A 20192-nucleotide genomic window follows, 5' to 3' on the forward strand; every position below is an offset into this window, starting at 1 on the left:
AAGGGGAGTGGTGCTCTTTTAAGAAGATGAAGAAATTAGCTCAAGTAGACATCAAGGCACTATGTCCCACACATCTAATCATCAAATGGTTTTACTTTTCTTAAGATAAAGTCAGAAGAAATTACATTGTCTTGGATCTTTACCTTCTAGTTGCTGAGCACTATGACAGTTCTGAATTGTACATCTCTATCTTTAACAGCACCTAAGGGTATAAACCCCATAGCATGACAGCCTCAAAGTCCTAACAAGGCCCAAAAGCCTATAAGGCTTTCTTTTACAAGGGAAAATGCAAGTGGTTTGCTGAACTTTGAGTGTACAATAATCCAATGTATTCTGCCCTGTGGAGAGAAGACAAGCAGATGGGACTTGACATTGCTAAGCCAAGCTGTGCTGCATTGACCTTTTGCTCTCCAAAGCTCTCCTTTATCCTCAGAAATCATCCTTTAAAAACTGTGCAGGTATGGTACTGAAAAAGCAAAAAAATACAGCTCACATTCTCACCCTCTAAGTCCTGCATTCCTGTGAGAATGTAACTTTAAAGGGCATTTATTTACATATTCCCAACTTATTCCTCTACTGAGAGACAGAACTATAAAGTTGGACAGAGAACCCCCCCAGCCCTGACTAGTTGACAGGAAGATGGAAGCTTTTTGGAAGCAATGTAATGTAGAAACAAAAAATGTTATTAACTCTTACATATGCAGGTAACAAAACTTTGAAAACTAAAAACCATGGTGTTCTTCATGTTTCTAATTTTACAGAAGTAATACAGACAGACTTTAGCACAGAGAACCACTTGTATTGAGGATAATATAAATATCTTTGTCTGTAAAAGTTGATGCCTTCTCCTATCCTGTATCTAAAGGAATCTTCCAAGTATAGTTTGTATACTGATTTTGTAAGACGGTGCAATGAAACACACTAGGCTTTTTATTTTGGTTTTAAAAGGCATTAAGAAAAGTAGAGTGATTGCAATTTATTTGTAGAATAACAACTTCAAAATGAAATGCAATATTCTGAAACTGAAGTATTCCACTATTAATCTTACTGCACCCCAGAACACAAATTGAACTGCTACATGACTATTGCTTCATAACAGCAATTACTTCTCACTCATCATACCACAATTTATCTCCAGGACTCAGCAGCTTTACTGTTGCTTAAAGTTATTATGAAACATTAATTTAATAAAAATATCCCCCTTTGGTCAAGTACAGTAGCTGAAGCAAATGTTCCACTTGATCAACTGCTTTCTATATTACAAAGAAACCATAGAGTGCTCCACCCACATGTTTTGGTAACAAACAATATATATCCACAGGACATGTCCTCCTACAAAAAATAAATACATTCTGGTTTAATGTTACAAATAAGATTTGGAACAGTTTAAGGAACTATATAAATATCTGTTTGACAATACCCAATAGCAGTACTTCATAAATAAAAATGACAAACTGAGCTGGTCTGCTGCTTTGGTATGTCTCTGCTATGGTGTTATTGTGTTTTCTGATTCCCACAGAACAAAGAAAACAATGTTAAAATAAATATTAATGGAATAAGCTGAATTTAATAAACCACCTTTGAAAACTAAACTAACATTTCATTCTGGGAAGAGCAGAACACCAAAATTAAATTCCAAAAGTATTTTAAAATATCAACCTAATTTCATCTGGAAAAAAAGACTGTTGGAAATTTTATACCATCATAGGGACATTTCTGTTTTTAAAGTTTATCAAGTTTTAAGTAGTAAAACTGGAACACTAAGTTTACCTGTCCATTCCAACAATAATATTTCAAAGAAAATCTATTATAAGAGATGACACCATTTTGAAAGCTTGGCTAAAGTTTGCCTAAGGAGCATGCATGTCACATTTCTAAACTCCAGGTTGTTCAAAAAATTATTTTACTGGGTTACAATGAAAAAGTGTAAAAATAGTTAAAAATCAGAGTCACTGTGAAGTAACTTGTATTATTTATTAAACAAATTATATTACATACTGACCAGTGTCAAGAATTGAAGAGTTCATTCCCTGTTATTATGGGTTATCTTTAAAAATCAGTCAAAGGCAAAAGAAGAAGAAATGGTTTTACAATGAAGCTTAAAACCCAGACTCCAGCTTTACTGGGCTAATGAGAGAATAAAGCTCCAGAGACAAAGGTCCTACAAGTAAAAGATTAGAGCAGAATAAATACACAATCATTTGGGAATTGGAAAACAGAACACTATTAAAACTGAAGTCAGGTGAGGCTGAGCAGTGGTCTCAGCTAACCAGGACCCAAACCATGAAGACAGTTAAAGACTAAATCAACAGCCTCTAACAAATACAGTAGCAGTCTCAGAAAATTCATGATACACAGTTGCAGATGCTTATCCAAGCAAATATGCACTTGTATTCTGCACCAGTCTTAGCTTCATAGCTGAAGTACACTTCAGTAATCCAGTTCAGTAAAGACAAATAGAACATAGTAACAATCATCTTGCTAAGCTCAGATGGCCATAGATGATTCGACCACCAAATCCACCTGACATTTCAAGGATCCCCATGCTGTGAACTTGTTAGTGAAATGGTGTGGCAATCTTTCAACACTGAGGGAAGACAGAATGTCTATCATATCCCCAGTGCACATGACTACCATAATAATCATCCTACCACAATCAGTCTCTATTATTTCTCATCTGAGCTTCAGCCAAAATGTTCTTACATAGATTGCAACATCAGCCAGGAACTGGAACGATGAAGAATAGCTTAGAATCCACATACTGAGGGTAGCAGAGACCCTATCACCTGTTCAGTCTCCTAGGAGCTCTATAATGCATGCAGAAATTTAATTGTAAGACCATATATCATTGAAGAACATTGTATAAGACTGTACTGTAGAGATGCACCGGTGGCATATCGGATTAGCACCAATAACATGATTAGCAATTGGTTTTTATTGGTCAGTGTAGCCAATAATGTCATCGATAAATGCCACTTGCGTGTGCACAGCTGCAGCATGAATGCAACCAGAAATACAGCCCAGCAGCTAGGAGAGTAGTGTCTGGCCAGTAAGTCTGTGGGGGGGTGGGAGGGAGGGAAAGGAAGGGCCATGGGGAAGGGAAGGGACATGGGGGTGGCAGATTGAGGGAGGGAGTGGGGCAGAGACAGGAGGAAGGGCAGGCGCTGCCCAGTCAGGGCAGTGAATGCAACCGTGTGGGCAGCTCATCCGGGGTGTGCGGGGGGGGCAGGTAGGGGGTGTAAGAAGGGTGGGCAGCTCCCTAACATTGTGCACACCCCTGGGGGAGACATGGGGCACATGTGTTCCCTGGATTTGTGTGTGGGGCAAGGGCAGGCTGCCCGCTGAGGGCTCAGGGCCACTGGCTGCACCGGCCTCTTCCCAGCAGGGGGCCTGGGCCAGCGTGGCATGCTTGGCGTGGGCAGGCAGCAGCATTAGCAGGGGTGGCTACAGGGAATTTCGGGGTGGCTATAGCCCACCCCGTAGCCACTCCTCCCAGTGTCACCACGGCCTGCCCTGCCCCACTCCCTTCCCCCGCACCCAAGCCAGCCCCCCCACCAGGAAGAGGCCAGCATACCCCCTGGCCCTGAGCCTGCAGCAGGCAGCCCACTCTTACCCCGTGCACAAATTTGGGGGGCACATGCCCCCCATGCCTCTCCCAGGGGTATGCACAATGGTAGGGAGTCACCCACCCTTCCTACACCCCCTACCTATCCCCCCACACACCGCAGATGAGCCACCCACATGGTTGCATTCGCTGCCCTCGCTGGGCAGCACCTGCCCTTCCTCCTGCCTCTGCCCCACTCCCTCCCTCAATCTGCCCCCCAACGTCCCTTCCCTCCCCCAGAGGTCTGCACAGTGACAGGGAACAGCCCACCCCTCCTGCACCGCCCCCACCCCCCTGCAGGCCCCAGATGATCCACCCCACCATCACAATTTTCTGAGCACCATTCATTCAGAGTCCTTACATGTGTTGTTGCCACAGCTTATACCACCCACTGTCATTCTGCCTGTTAGCCAGAAATGAAGAGTAACTCAAGACAACCCTCTTGCTCTTTTCTCTCTCAGGCAACATGTCCTAGGGCTTCCTACACAGGAGTCTTTAAAGCAATTCCACTCCTCATGTCCTTCAGAGCAGTGTTTCTCAACCAGTGGGTCACAAGAATATATGAAAGGGTTGCAAACAAACTCTAAAAATGGATCAAATGGATTCTTCTTTAGAGAAGAAAAACATGGCAAATGGTAGCTTTTCCCTTGCAGGGTGTCAGAGTTCCAGCCTGCAAGAGTGTGAAGGCGGGGCAGGTGCCTGCCGGCTCTGGGGGAAGCAGTCCAGGTGCCAGGGCTGTGGCAGTGCAGGGGGGGCAAGAAGGAGGTGCCTCCAGTGGGGGAAAGGGGCAGGGGGGCCCTTCAGGACCAGTGGGGAGCTGTATGGCTGGGCCTGCAGCACTGGGGCTGGTGCCCATGTTCTCAGGGGCAGGAGCAGGGCAGGGTAGCTGGGAAACACTGCCTGGGAGGGGTTGGGCATGGTCCAGCCACCTGGAGAGGCACGGGAGTGGGCAGGGGGCATGCCAAAGGCCTCCCCTCCTTCTTCCAGCCCGTGCCGGGGCCGGATTCACTGTACCACCGCCCACACAAGTCGGAGCCACCATAGCCACTGCACTTCAGCCTGGGTGGGATGGGGACAGCTGGGGGCCCCCTCTGGCAGGGCTGGGGGGTAGGGGGCTATAGATCGGGAGTAAGAGGCACTATCAGGGCTGAGGGGGTTGTGGCTCAGGAGTGAGGGGCACCAAGGGGGCAGGGGACTGTGGGTTGGGAGTGCAGGGCACCAGCAGGGCTGGGGACTGAGGGGCATGAGTAGGGCTGAGGGGAGGGGCTGTAGCTTGGGAGTGAGGGGCACCGGTACAGCCAGGCAGCTGCAGTTTGGGACTGAGGTGTACCATCATGGCCCGGGAGTGTGGGAAAAACTGTGGGTTGAGAGTGAGGTGCACCTGCAGGACTGGGGAGGCTACGGCTTGGGAGTGAGGGGCAGTGGCATGGGCAGGGCCAGGGCACCAGCATATCAGAGTTGCTTAGTGCCACAAAGCAGCAAGGGGAACAGCCGCAGCTAGACCCAGGTCCTGGTGAGCAAAGGTGGCAAGGGGAGCTCTGATTGTCAATGATAAAAAAACCCCAATATCAAATGCCAAAATATACAGGTATTTAGAATTTATTTTATGATTGAGGCACTGGAAGGCTTCCAAATTGCTTTAACATTGTAAATATATCAATAAAACATTGTGTTCAATGGATACCTATATATATATATATATATATATATATATATATATATATATATATATATATATATTAGTAGAGTTTTAGTTTAATCATGAAAAAATGCAGATTTGGGGGGTTTTAAAATCAGAGAATTTGGGCTTTTTTAAAATTAGAGAATTTTTAGTTTTAAAACAGAGAAAACCAGGATCCTTGCTGATCAGCCAATTAGTTGCAACTGGGAAGGCAGCTGCTCTATTCCTTAAGCCCTTAGTTGCTGTTAAGGAGTAGAGTAAACTCTACAATAACCAAACCCAATCACTAAATTCATCACCATGTAGCAATACCTTACCATACCAGATCTCTCTGCTGCCACAGTGGCAGTAAAGAAAGGCTTTTCACTTCCATCAAGCTCACAGCTGCCCTGAAGTTGAGTAAAATCATTTGCATGACTTGAGAATTATTGAGGATGCCTTTTTAAAGCCTAGAAAACTTGTGAAGAATTAAGTAGTCAAGATATCAAGAACAGGATCCCTCTACTACTGTGCTACAACAACACATTAGCAAGCACAGTGTATCCCTTATGGATTTGAGCAGTTGATTTGGATCATTTAAAACAACATTATTTTTTCAGGTAAATACAGTACTCATTAAAACAGCTATACAGATGACCCCACTGAACAAGATAATCTACCTATAATCTATGTACAGCATAACTAGTTACAACGAAAGCTTTCACAATACCTTGCCACCAATTTACCTCAATCCTGACCTTGAAAGCAAGGGAGAGAGAACAGCCTGTTACAGAGCTTGTCAATTAATGCCAAATGTAGAAGCAGTTTTTCCTTTGTGAACACTTATCCAGAAGAAATGAATAATAAAAACACTTTCAATAAGCATATTTTTAAATATTTTTGTGGGAAATCAAACTGATTGAAAACAGAGGTAAGTTTAGACAAATACTGGCTGCTTAACAGCACCATAAATGTAGTTAAGAAAACACGACAAGGTGTGAAAATGAATTCTCATATAAAATCCATTATCTAATATTTCACATTCACATACCTGATGGGCAGACATAGGCTAACCCCAGTATTTCCTAAGTCTGACCCCTGCTATCCACTTTGTACCAAGAGAAATGTTAAAGTGGCAAATTGTGTTAAGATCACAGCTATCTCACATAATGTCTGCTGTACCTTTTATTTTAACTATAAATGTCACACTTCATCATGCAGCTGTCAGCTTCTTTTAATGTACTAAACTCTATCATGTAAACACAGACCTGACATGGCATAACATACCAATTAAAATAAAAAAACAAGTTAGTTTTGACACCGTATGATCAGGTGGCCATCAACAACAAATAAAATAAATCCAAAAGTGCAAGAGAAAGAAAGAGTTACCAAAAACAATTTACTTTTTTATTGTAATTTCATACTGTTCCTTTTAAAAAGTTACAATACCTAATGTTGCATTCATACCTTTACTTCTGAAGAGCAAGTTATATTACATATTTAAACAAAACCTCACGACATTTCTAAAAAGGCTCTATTCAAATTTGTATCTACATAAATACTTAGGCATCCAAATCTTGAGGTTTTCACCAATATTGACTGAATACAATCCATGTTGTATCTTTCTATTTCATTTCTAATCTGTATAAAAATGTGATATTGTAGGCATGTTGAAGACCTGCTGCTCTTCAATAGTAGATGAGGGGACTTATTTATACTTGTGTGCCTATACCAGTTATTTCCAACCAGCTGCCAGGGTACCCAGGGGTGCCACAAAATCATGTGAAGGGTGTTGCGAGATGTGAGGAGATAAACAGATAAGCCCAGGCTCATGCAACAGTCCTACCTGACTATTCTCCCACCCACTCTGCCCAGCCCCTCTGCAAGGAGGTAAGCACTGCAATAAGTAAGTTAGTCTTTGAGTTTAATGAAGACTACCTTGAGTCTACAAAGTTGAGACTCACTGGCCCATGCTATACTTCAAATATTTAGCACTGAAATCAATCCTGTATTACAAGCCTGATTTTAACTAAAATTAAAGCAAAATGCCTGAAAGTTCACAGGATACTATTTTTTTCTGGAAAGCATATGGAATATCAGGTTTAGAACATGAAGAACATTTCAAAATAAAGGATATTTCTTTTTGGAACACCTTCCTAGTGTGTTCTTTTACCTGCCTTAGCACCAAATATTTCTATTCTGCTAGTCCTTGTGACCACTTTTGCCCCCTCTCAGTAATAACAGTAAGTTGAGAAGTCTCAGAATAGAAAAAAAAGGATTGCTGTTAACATAATTCACAAGAAGTTGACACATTCACTACAGAAATCATCCATACCCCAATACAGTGTTTATAACTCTGCATGGCCCCTGCAGGAAGTAGTCACAAAAACGTTAATTAACTACTAGGAAAAAGGGAGCCAGATGGAGCAATAGGAGTGGAAGGAAGGCTGGATAGGCATTGAGAGATGTATACTATAATCAGCCCACTTTACAGACCATATTATTGGAAAATTCTCCCACCGTGGGGAACAGGAAGATGGAAGAATTCATTTAGGGTGGGATGCACAGTTCTATTCCTTCCTATTTCCTTGCACAGGGACTCCCCTTGACCATGCTTTCCCTTTTTCCTTTTTTTAAACTGTAAAGAAATTCAAGGGCAAAAACTCCAGAAAAGGTGACACTAATATTTATCAATATTAAATCAGACAAGCTGGAGGTATACTTATGAGTATATTCACTGTTTGAATAATGTAACACTAATATTTGACATTCAGAATTAAGGTTTACATGAAATAAATACAACATTCCAAGTTATGAAAATGGAAAAATAGAGATAAAAATCATACTAAACAAATTTAACTCTGCCTATGTATCTCCAACCCCTAGTACAATTACAAATCACTAATGTACATCTGGACAAAACATAAAAAGTACCATCCTCCTCTGAGGATTAGCAGAAACAGATTACTGTTTCTGAAGTTATTAATGTCTTAAGGACCAGCCAGAAAAACAATGACTGAAGAGACTAATGACCAGAGGCATTTAATGCATATGATGGTTGAAAGGTGAATGCTGGTTCATACACTGATGCAAATACCCTATTCAGCCAGAGGCTACACAATTTGCAGAGTCATGTTAAGCTTCCAAAGGCCACAGAGACTAACCAATTTTGGACACACTTCGGCTCAGGGCCTTAAAGATGCTCTGTGGAATGACTGTGTGGCAGGTACACAGCTAATTATCTCGGCATTTCAAACACATTCTGAATGTCATACAGAGTAATGTGAACTACACATAAGGGCAGAGAAACCAAGAAAAGAGTTGCAAGATTACAAGAAAATAATGAATTATACTTCCTACCTGCACTTCGGAGATTAGGGTCTAAATCCGGCATCTCTTTACAAGCTTCGGGACTGACGCTGTAGATAGATGCTCCTGCTTCATTGGCAATGCTACAGAATAACAATCAGAAAACGGAACAAATCATCAAAAATCCACAGCTGACAACAAAATAGACTTCAAATAGAAAAGTAAATTAGGTACTTATTTAGTTATTTTAAAAATCTATTTTTAAGTATCATTTTTCAAAACATTTCAGATGAGCCCAGTGTTTACAAAAGGGAAGCACCTGGTCCCAGTGAAACAACAGCACAGATATATTGACAGGATCCCTAGGTAGGCTGACCTATTCCTGACCTTCCTTCTCAAGTCCTAGGCATGTCTGTCATGCCAACGTCTGCAAGAATTTTGTATTGTTGAAAAACGGGCAAGACAGACAACCCTCTACTTTTGAATTAAACAAAAGATCTAAACCCACATTTCCCAAAACAAGAAGGAAAAAAAAAAGTCTATACCTGGCAATCTCATTGGACTACTTACCTCCTCTGTGGCAAACAAAATACTACATGCATCCAGAACATTTGACGTAAAACAAATTCATGCAAAGCAAAGTGTTTAAAAATATTCAGTGCAACTGAACTTACATATATCTTGAGCAATAAGAACTCTATTAGCTTCTTGGCAAACATAAGTACTCTGTCCTTCCACCAAATTAATCCATCAGTATACATTCATCTTTACAATGATCAGAAACTGATTTAAATCACTTCTCTTAAATTCAGATTATAAAAACAAGTCCCCTTAATTTCATCCAGGGTATAAATACACATACTGTATTATTTATACTCAGAAGTTCTCTTACATTGAAATTTTGGCTCCACTAAAATCAACACCAGAATTCTACTCATTTCAATGGGGCCTGATTTCTTCCTTGACACATATGGCACTATAACAAGTATCTAAAACTGTAAAGGGACACTACCTATTCTAGGCCTGCTTTTCTTTTAATATTCCATCTCATTTCTTCCCTTGTCTCTTCCACAAGCTGCATAGCCATATTCCCCAAGAGGCAGACCTTTCAGTAAAGTTAAAATTACGAATACTGAAATGCAAACTTACAACTAATAGTATCAACTTTCCATTTTTTAGCATACTAAATGCTCCCATTTTTTGTATAAAAACAGATGTGAAGTTGTATAAATGACTAAATTTATATGATTTTAAAAAGGAACCTTTTTGACTTTATTAAAAGTTGAGGAAAAGCTCAGCAAACAAAAATATATTTCAACTCATTATTACAAGTTTTTGACAATAAATATCTAGCTAGAAAGCACAACACTGCTGTCTAAAGCTATAAAAGAAAGGTACAAAACTCTTTAGTTTATATTAGTTTTTCAATCAAATCAGGAACACAATAAAGTGTAATACACACAGGTCAGAGTTTATGATCGCTAACTCTCTAATAAACAGTCCATTACTACAAACAGACTGGATCTTCCAAATAAATGGAAAAGATCAGAATTTATTCTTTGTTATAGCAATGATGACTTCAAAATTACTGGTGTTATACAACAGAACTTCACCACAAGCTTGAATAAAGAGAGTGAAAAGGAACATTTTTTTTTTTTTACATTTTTCTACAGGCATTGCTTCATCAGGCACTGCATGTACAGATACAGCTTAAAATCTATAGTATACAATAACTGACCAAATCATTACAGAAACTGAATTTTGAGAAACTGTCATCTCATAAAAGCAACTGCTAAAAACCATAGATGTTGACAGAAGTTCAAGAAAACTCACATTCCTGGTACACTGGTAGTTCCACAAGAATATAACATTATGTGTGAACAACGTAAGAAATATATTCTAAATATAGCACCTGGCAAGCTTGCATTCTCGTAAAGAAGAAAATGCTTCCAAAACCCCACACAGATTAGCAGTATGTCAATAACTTTTAACTAACCTGTCTCTTCAGTCTGTGTTCCTTAAAAAAAAATCCAAAAAATAAGCCTGCACCTAATTTTTATATTTTATGCTCTTTCCAGATTAAATGCTCTAAACATTTTGCACATTTTACTCAGCTATATTAAAGTAAGATTCATTACTGCACACAGTTTACCTGGGTCCTGCTCAACATGCTGTACAGTGCAAGAACTGAAAGTGACTTGACTAGGCATTCAAAGACACTCAACAGTTTATTGATACTCATCAACGCTATGCAAATAATTTTACTGAGCTCTGTGAACTCGCTGTGGCTGCCTTGTGCTTTTGTAATATAAAACATTCACTCCAAATGTAAGAATAGATGTTTCAAGAATTCATAAGCTAAAGAGTTAAAAAAAGAAAAAAGTAAAACTTGGGCTGAAAAAGCATATTTACTTTCCCCAAAAGTGAGGAATTGTACATGCACTATTCAAACAAAACTTAAAGTTCTGTCTAGTCACATTTTTTTAATTAGGAAAAAATATGGAATACACTTTCAGATACAGAGTATGTCATTATAAATTGTAAGTTTACATACACAAAAATGTTTTTGCACGCATGCTGTCATCCTATAAGATACTGAGTGTATAAGACTCCAAAGGAGGCAGAGCTTCTACTCAGCAAAAAACACAAAAAAGCTCCACACAACTGTCATTCAACTGAGACTGGAAAATCCAGACATAAAATAAAACAAATTATCCAAAGTAAATGCATACAGCAACATATCCCTGATACACCATTCTTTGGTTGGTTCACCCAGCCTCAATCAAGATTTTATGGACTTACTAGTGCTTACAGTACAGTTTTATTTTGTTTTGGGGTTTGTTTTTTTTTGGGGGGGGGGGGGGGTTGTTTTTAAAGTGAAGTGGTCCCTGATGTGTAGCTGGCAGCTACACCTTAATTTATCTTACCTTGATCACAGTACTACTGGTACAAGGGGAACAGATTTTTATTTTTGATTTATAGCTGGGAAGATCACTCACTTGATTCTTTTTTAACGATATAACTTACTTACAAAAGGCCAGTCTATAGTTATTCATATTAATTGTTCAGCTAGTCATGTCACTCTCACACACACACGTCTCTGTGAATCTTGGGCCAATTTCAAAGCAAGCATAGAAGGTGGAACTCCTTTTGAAATCAGTGAGAATTATGTTCACTTACCGCAAGCTAAATCTGGTCCAAACTTGTTTTTAAGCCTTATGCTCAATGGACATAGAGCTGATTTTACAAAAATTTTAAGCGGGAGAGAAAAGAAAAGGTTTCCTAAGTGCCTAGGTCTTACATTAGAAGGCTTTTAAGTCGCTTGAAAATTTTACCCAACATGAAAAGCTGCACTATTTAAAACTTAACTTTGTTTCTACTTTTATTTTAAAATAATGCACAACAGGGTACCCTATTTCCTATGTATTACTGTAAAAAATCCCATACATGTTTTGACAGTAAAAAAAAATAAAAAAGTCACAATAACAGGCAGCAGTATAATTAAGAGAAATAGCAATATACTGCAATTAATACACAAGTAATACTTGCACAGTAAACAGCAGCACTGGGTACAGACAAAATACACGTGAGAATGGAACATCACATAGATGAATGATGTCCCTATATGTTGCTGCTTGATAGCTGTATCAACAAGGGAGGCTAAAAATGAAGAATATGACTTCACAATTGCAGTGTGCCTCAATCTATCGTATAGGTGAAAATGGGATATTCTTCCTCAGTAGGGCCGTATTCAACTTTTTGAAGTTGGAAATACACATGCTTGAACCTCACTTAAATGACCATAAACCACTATGCAGTGTCTTAGTTTATGTTTATTAATTGAACCAACAAATCTACTGCTCAGCACATAAAACCTTGTTCACTGTACATATGTCATTTAGGGTTAGCAAAAAGATGTGTTCTAAATACTGCTAAAATAAGGGTTGTACTTTAAATATACTGCACTAGCACCACCTGGTGGTGATATAGTACTTTAGCTAAGATCATTGCTTATTATTCCCTTCTCTATAAATGGAGAAGCCTGTTCTAATATTCACTGAAAGATTTTTCAGTCCCTTTCACAAATATGCCATACTTGGTATACTGTGCTAATAAAAATACATAAAGCATTCATTCCATATTTCTCTCCCTCTCTCTGGTTAATTTTTAAGGAAATAGGAACTGGTAAAAGAATCACATAAATAAATACATAGGTAATGAAATTTATTCTAAACTCAAAAATCCATAAAAATAAAAAGCATATATTAAGTTAATCATACAGCCATTTAAAATTTTAGCTTTGTGCATGTGTGTGCTTCTGCGCCTAAATATTGTATGTGCATATGCATACAGGAAATACATTTTTAATAATGCTTACTCTAAATGCCTATACTTCACTGAATCCAAACATTGAAAATATTTTGAAATATTAGCCATTATCCTTCACAACCATCCTATGTCCACCAAAACCAAGACATCTCTGTATTTATAGTGGTTCTATAAACATTTTCTATAAATGCTAGTGATTTTATCATCTTTTGTCTAGAATCAGATACATTATTAGATTCAAAATCCACATGACAAATAGGATGGCTTTGGCCCATCTTGATCTAATCTGCCTTTTCAGATCTCCATTGCACAAGTGTTTTACCTTGATGTGGCACAATGTAGGTAGGAATTTGCATTGATGTACATTTGCTACAAAAACAATATTAGTTATAAACTCAATGAATCTAGAGAGGTCAGCATAAATAAGATGTCTTTATCTTGTCAGTATATCTTCACCCCACTGAAGTCAAAGGCAGTTTTTGTCATTGACAGGGTTTCAATCTGGGTTGTAAAGTCATGCTTCAATGCTGAATGTGGCATAATTTTATTTCTATAATCAAACATTCATTTTTGCACTGGTGAAACTGTCTAAGACTGATGTTAAACTTATTTAACATCAACTAATATATAAGCTCTTCATTTACTTGATGGCCGCAAGCGGCAATATCTCCCAAGAAATTTAGGTATTTATGACCAACTATCACTTGACAGATGCTCCTAATTAACTGACCAACCAGTAGTCAAACACTTAAACAGCAACTACCATAGTCTACCAGATGTGAAAATTATCATAATAAAAAAGGGCTGAGACTTGAGACACTCTGTAACAAGTAAGTCTTCATATCTTACTGTATTTACTCAAATCCAAGATGAGATTTTTTTCCCTCATTCCTCCTTAGATTCCAGTACATGGCAGGGGGCAAGGCTGGAGTCACAGCTCCTGTCTCCACCCCTACAACCTGCTCCCTGTAGCCTCTGTCTGCTACCCCCACCCAAATCTCACCACCTACTGCCCCTCCACAGTCACTTACCCTCAGCTGCAGCATCGGTTCAGACTATGGCCCAAGACAGAGCACATAGTGGACCTGGCCCCTGCCCAAAGAGGCATTAGCGATGGCAGCTCTGGCTCCCAGGACTGGGGCCAAAGCCAGAGCTGTTGCTGCTGCTCCTGCTGCCTGGCTTGGTAGGGCCAGAGCCACCACATGCTTTGTCCCCAAGGCCAGAGCAGGGCCAGAGCTGCGACTGAGGGCAAGCGGCAGTGGAAGGAAGGCAACAAGGAGTAAACAGGGAAAGGGCAAGTGACCGGGAATCAGGCACTGAGAAATACAGTCACCATAGAAGGCACAGACACAGGAGGGGGAGGCATTGGGGAACACAGGCACAGAAAAAGCAGATAGCAGGAGGGAGAAGTGGGTGTGTAATTATTGTGAAATCATCTTGGATTTGAGTAAATACAGTAATTCCACCAGAAGGTGCTACTTTAGCAGTTACATCTAAATGCAGAGCAAATGGAACTCTTTGAATGTCCCATCAACACAAACCACAGTCCTTTGTTGTATTGCTTTAGGAAACAGAAACAGCTGCAGCATCCCTGATCTTATAACCAGTGAAACGCATCATTTACCAGCTGAAGGCATTACAAGATGAAATATATTGCAGAATTGTACACTTTGGTAGATTTGGTTTCTATCAGTGTCTGAATATCTGCACACAACTCTGTCATTACACAATTTGTCACTATGTTACTGTAAATAGCACAAATTATATTATGGTGTTTTAAAACCCAAGTCTGATTTCAGAGGACCAACCACAAAGCATAAAGATTTTCCAAAAATATTCTAGCTGATCATTTCAAAATAATTTCTGCATCCACTGGCTTGAGTTCTGGATATGAGACACAGTGCTATATTTATAGTGCTATTAGGGATCTTTTCCCCTAATTTTAGGGTTAACTGTTTATCTCTATTTCCTCTTATAACAAGGGAGCATCAGCACTTAGGTATCTTTTAAAAAGTTAAGCTTTTTCATTCAATTTTTTTGTAGCAAATTACATTGACCATCTGAGACCATATTGGACACTGATTATCTGGGTCCTATAATCAATGTATAATACTAAATAAATAAATATGTACTGCAAACTCTGTAGAAGAAGCAAATAAATCTAAGATAATCAAGGTACTGATTCTAGAGGGAGCAGCAATGCACATTAACTAAATTCTGATTTCTTTCTTTTACCAGTTTGACTCTCCAGCAAACACCACAGTTGGTGGTCAAAGGAAAGGCTGGACCATGGATTTCTTGGTCTTGTTTCCTTTCCTCCTGTTTGTCATTTTTCTGCCTCCATGACAAGATGCTTTTTCCCACAGTAAGATGTGCCTTCTCTCACAAGGTGTCACCATTTAACCCTGTCCCGGGCTAGTTTTTCCCAATTTGTGGTGTCATTGCCACACTGCTTAATGTTTGCCTTGAGGATGCCTGGATGCATGCCTTCCTGGGGTTATTTGAGTCTTCCCAGCAGTCTTTCCTGCCCAAAGCAGGAGGGCTGGACCCGATGATCTCATGAGGTTCCTTCCAGCCATAAACTTCTGTGAATCTGTGATTCTGAAATCTATACCAAGCAGACTGTCCCCACCTGGAGCCACTGTAAATCACTTCTTCATGGGTGCAAGAATTTAAGCTGCCATAAATTACAAGAATGGGGGCCTAATAGTATTGCAGTTAGTGCATACCACACCCACCAAAAAGACAGGTACCTTGTTTGGGGAAGGTGGAATGAAGACATTTCCACGCCCGCCCCCTGCCCCCAGTCTTCCCTGCCACCACACCAGCTCATCCAAGCCTACACCCTATAGCCACATGGAGCACAGGTGTAGTCCTATAGGCAGCATTACTCTCCCTCCCCTGCTGCTCAGCAAACACAGTTACTGTCAACTTGGCTCTGGCTGTGAGGAATGTAAACCTGTGGCAGTTGACCCTGCAGCAGGGAAAGGGAAGTAATGCTGACAAAGAGACTTCAACCCTGCTTCATGGAGCCAGTGTTCAGCCCTGAGTCAGTTGGTGTGGAGCACAGTCCCTTACCCACGTTTCAACACCCTGTACCTCCATCCTAAGGCAGAGGCAATTCTTATGTTACAGAAGGCAAGTATTATGTTGTTACCCTAGCATGGAAATCAGTTTCCTCACTTTAGACCTACACCCCAATTTTGGATAAGTAATATTCAGGGAAACAGAATGCAGTGTGCAAATAAATACAGGCATATTTGAAAATCAAGTTCATAATTCAACAGTGTACTTAATGCCACTTTTCCTTTTTTTGTACATAGCAGTTAAAAACCATTAATTTTCATCTTATTGTTGGAACTTATCTATTGGAAGGAACTGAATAACTATTGCTGCTACCTTCACAAACCTTTTACTTGTTTTGCAAGTGCTAAAGAGTTTTTTAATATTAGAAATTAATGATTGCATGTATCTTCATTTTAAATATGCAAAAATGTTCCTGTGCAACACATAAAGAGACATAGTTGTGGCTTCCATTACTCATGTGTATCTTGGCAGAGGATTCAGTGAAGTAAACTGAATTAGTCTGGATTTATGTACAACAGAGCAGGACTTGGCTCAAGATGCTCACCACCAGTGAAACTGTTGCTTGATCAAGCTAGTTAATTCCAAAACGAGGCCACCCTCTAGGTTTTTGCTCCCTCTATATCTTCCAATATGTTGCTGGAAGTTTCGGCTGTGAAATGAATACCGATGTGGTCCATCCCTCATATACTTCATACTCTACATTTTGAAGTCAAAACATATTTCTAAGCAGTTTCCAGTCTTAGTCGTCTTTACGTATAGATGGAAAGATCACAGAGGTAGCGCATAAGTGTTGACAGCAGGGAGGCACAACTCCATGCCAGGCACAACTGACTCTGACCAAGCTGAAGCCCTGCAGTCCATGTAGAAATTGCACCACTGTCCGTGCCACCACTGATGCTGGGCCCTGGCTCTGGCTGGGCTGCAGCCCTGCACCGCACTATCAATGTAGAAATCTAGGGGGGACATGTGCCCTCCATGCCCCCTCAACATATTGCCAATGAAGGATCATATACACTACTGAAATCTAATGTGTAGCTTTCCCCACTCCTCATCCACCTTGCTTTCTTCATATGGTTAGAACGCTTAAAACAAAGTGAATGCTCACTTCTGCTAATTGGCAGAAACTACAGTAATACAATGCATCAGCCTTCTTACTTGGCTTTGTTGACTGCAGATATATGACCTTCATCTGACATGCTCAACCTCAACGCCTGGGGGTTGGGAGCTAAAGTCTCTTCCTAACTCTTGAGATGGCTAACCTTGCTAATGTTTTTCTAACTGTATCTCTGCCTTCACGATGACATATTTCCAACAATTGAGATTACTGTAATTTAAAAAATATATTTGAACCAGAGAGAAAAATATTTAAGAATAACTCCTACATTGCTCAGTCACTCTGGAATGTGGAAGATAGAATCTCTTTATTAGAAGGCACTTTCAGGGCTATTCAATATTTTCTTCAGAATCCAATCTACAGCTGAGATTAATAACAATTTTGAATACTCTATATATTAAGTCCTGTAAGTATTGCAACATTACAAATATACATCTTTATATTATGCCAAAGGAATATTTTTATGCTGCATTACAGGAAAAGAATGCTAGAGCTTAAAAATGTAAAATCCAGTACGCCTATGAAGTGAAAACTGAATTTCAGCACTTTCCCCAATAAATTTTAAATAGGAAAATATAGAGAACATGAAAGCTTGTTTCAACTTCACTGCTTCATAATTTTGTGAAATCTCCAGAACCAGCATGTAATTCAAAGCTTTCATTACAAAGAAAGGCATCTTAGTAGATATGCTATAAAATGAGAAAGTTATAATCCACAATTAAAATATGCAGGAAAAAAATCCATGTCTGCCTCTCTTTTCACATAAATAATTACTTTAAAAACCTGGACACACAAAACCTACACTACACCCACAGGCAAACAATTCTGAAATAGAGCTAATACAAGGCTAACAAAACAAATTTCCTATTATGTGCAATTCCACCTCTCTCCTAGTATTGCTCTCTCTTCTCTCTCTCACTCCCCTCCCCACCATTAAATTAAAACAAGTTAAGCTAGTGGCTTTGTTGGACAGACAGCTTAGGGTTCTACAGCCCAAGGAAACCAATGGAGCAGGATCTGTTCATAGCAAGATTTTGTTTGGCAAAACCAGGATATGAATTTGGATCGCCATCTCTAGTTATTTTAGGTGGCACATAGTATGGATCCCTGGCAGACATTACAATTAAGACACAATTAACCTGTTTGTCATGCCCTAAATAGCAACCCCGCCACACATTCAAGAATTAATGGTGGGACAAAACAGGATGCCAGCCACAAAAATATTCCACAAGAGATGCGCAACATTTTTGTAGACAAGGTTCTTTGGGTAAATCTGGCTGGTTTCCATTGTTCTTTAAATTGAAGGTGTGGCAGGGGTAATCAGAGCCGGCTCAAGACTCCACTGTGGTCTTCAGGCTAAGACTGACAATCGTCTGATTGTTGGTTCCAGCCTTAGGGATACACTAGAGCTAATTCCAGGCTCCCATGTAGTCCCAATCCAAGCTCCAATGTAGTCCCAATCAATTTACTGCAGGTCCCAGCCCCAGGACCACATCAGAATCTGAAACTAGTTCTAGTTATCCTGCCATACCTTCAGTTTAAGGAGATATGGAAACCAGCCACAAAAAATGTTACACACATCTGGAACCAGCTCAGCTGGCCCCAGCCCCGGGACTGCTCAGGTTCATTTCTGGCTCTGGGCACCTAGCTTTCAAGCTGCTAGTGCAGGGAGAAGCCTGGAACCAGGGTTCTTCCTGTACTGGCAAGTAGCAATGGTGCCATTGGGATCTGATCCCTGATCTCAGAATTGCACTTTCTGCCATGCATGGGTGGCATAGCAAGAAGCACAACTGTTGGGAACATCAAATGAGTGTGCGCTAACGGCCTCAGAACAACATTCTAGTCAGAGAAGGATGTCAGTTTTGTACTTTTACTACATGCTTGTTTTGAAGCTGCATCCCTTATAGAACTGGAGTGTACCTTAAAGGGAGAGATAAGGTGTACATTTAAAAAGAAATCTCAACCTGGAAAAAGATTGCCTTTAATTTTTACTTTTTTTTTTTTTTTTTTTTAAACTGGGCCCTTTCAAAATAACTTTTGAGATCACACACTGGAGACATTAAAACTATATCTCACTCTGCAATGCTGTTGAAAGCCTGCTTTACAAAAATTATAAAGGAGTCCAGAAGAGTCAGGGAAAGTTTAAGTATAAAGGCTTGCAGTCAAAACTCTGAGCACACATAATTGACAAATTAGTAAGTATACCCCCAAATGCAATTACAGCAATAATTCTCCTTAAAAGGTACCAACTTCCCCACAAACTGAAATTATGGCATTAGTATATAAAAAAAAAAAAATCAACATCCCAGACTCTCTCTGGTTTACACCTTAAAGTGGGATCAAAGTGCTGACTTTACATTCTAATGCCCCCCTAAAAGTACTTAAATGCAATAAAAAATATTTTAAGTATTTAAGCAATTATGTTCTAAGATATACAACCAAACTCTTTAACACAGAAAGTTTACCAGCACCATGGGTAACAACTTGTGGCACATGAATTAAGCATAAAGGCTTTCCTAAAAAAGCACATGAAACTTTGAAAAATATAACACAACTCAATTACCCTCTTGATTTTGGAGAAAGGTTTCCTAGGTCTGATACTTATCTATAAAGAAACCTACCTGTTTCTTTTTATAAAACAGAAGAGCAAGATATTAAAATAATTGAGAATTTTAATCTTAATTTTGCAAGTACATCTCTGATGCAAGAATTTTTTCTGCACAACATTAAAAATGGGGATGAGACGATTGCCTGGAAGGTTCTCTTTTTGTCTTCTCCTCCCCTTAATCCCCTTCGCCTTTACCCCCTCACCCTGCGCACACACTTCTACCAGAAGAGTTAAGAAGGTTCAAAAAAATACTTTTTTACTTTTAGAACAAATAGTTATTTCTAAATTAGATGCAAGGCTAAGAACCCTTAATCGAAGCAAGAATCCTCTATCTTACTGAACTAATATTACAAACCATACAACTACAGCACTGGAATCCTTTATTCATTCATCTATGAACCATGCCCTCAGCACATCCCTGTAAACGGAAGAACAATCAGATATCTGTCTTCATCTTGTCTGAAAATGATGACATTTTTCA

At 39.6% G+C, this 20192-nt stretch overlaps 1 protein-coding gene across 1 annotated transcript in view; it reads right to left on the reverse strand.

The window, feature by feature from the left end:
* Positions 1 to 20192, reverse strand: part of SRBD1 (S1 RNA binding domain 1) — a 214186-nt gene that overhangs the window by 98300 nt on the left and 95694 nt on the right. Inside the window, exon 17 of the mRNA XM_006272172.4 lies at positions 8625 to 8716. Within this exon, the coding sequence (XP_006272234.1) occupies positions 8625 to 8716 (92 nt within the window). The remainder of the gene's footprint in view (positions 1 to 8624; positions 8717 to 20192) is intronic.

Source organism: Alligator mississippiensis, chromosome 1 (genome assembly GCF_030867095.1).
Source record: "Alligator mississippiensis isolate rAllMis1 chromosome 1, rAllMis1, whole genome shotgun sequence".
Lineage (NCBI taxonomy): Eukaryota > Metazoa > Chordata > Crocodylia > Alligatoridae > Alligator > Alligator mississippiensis.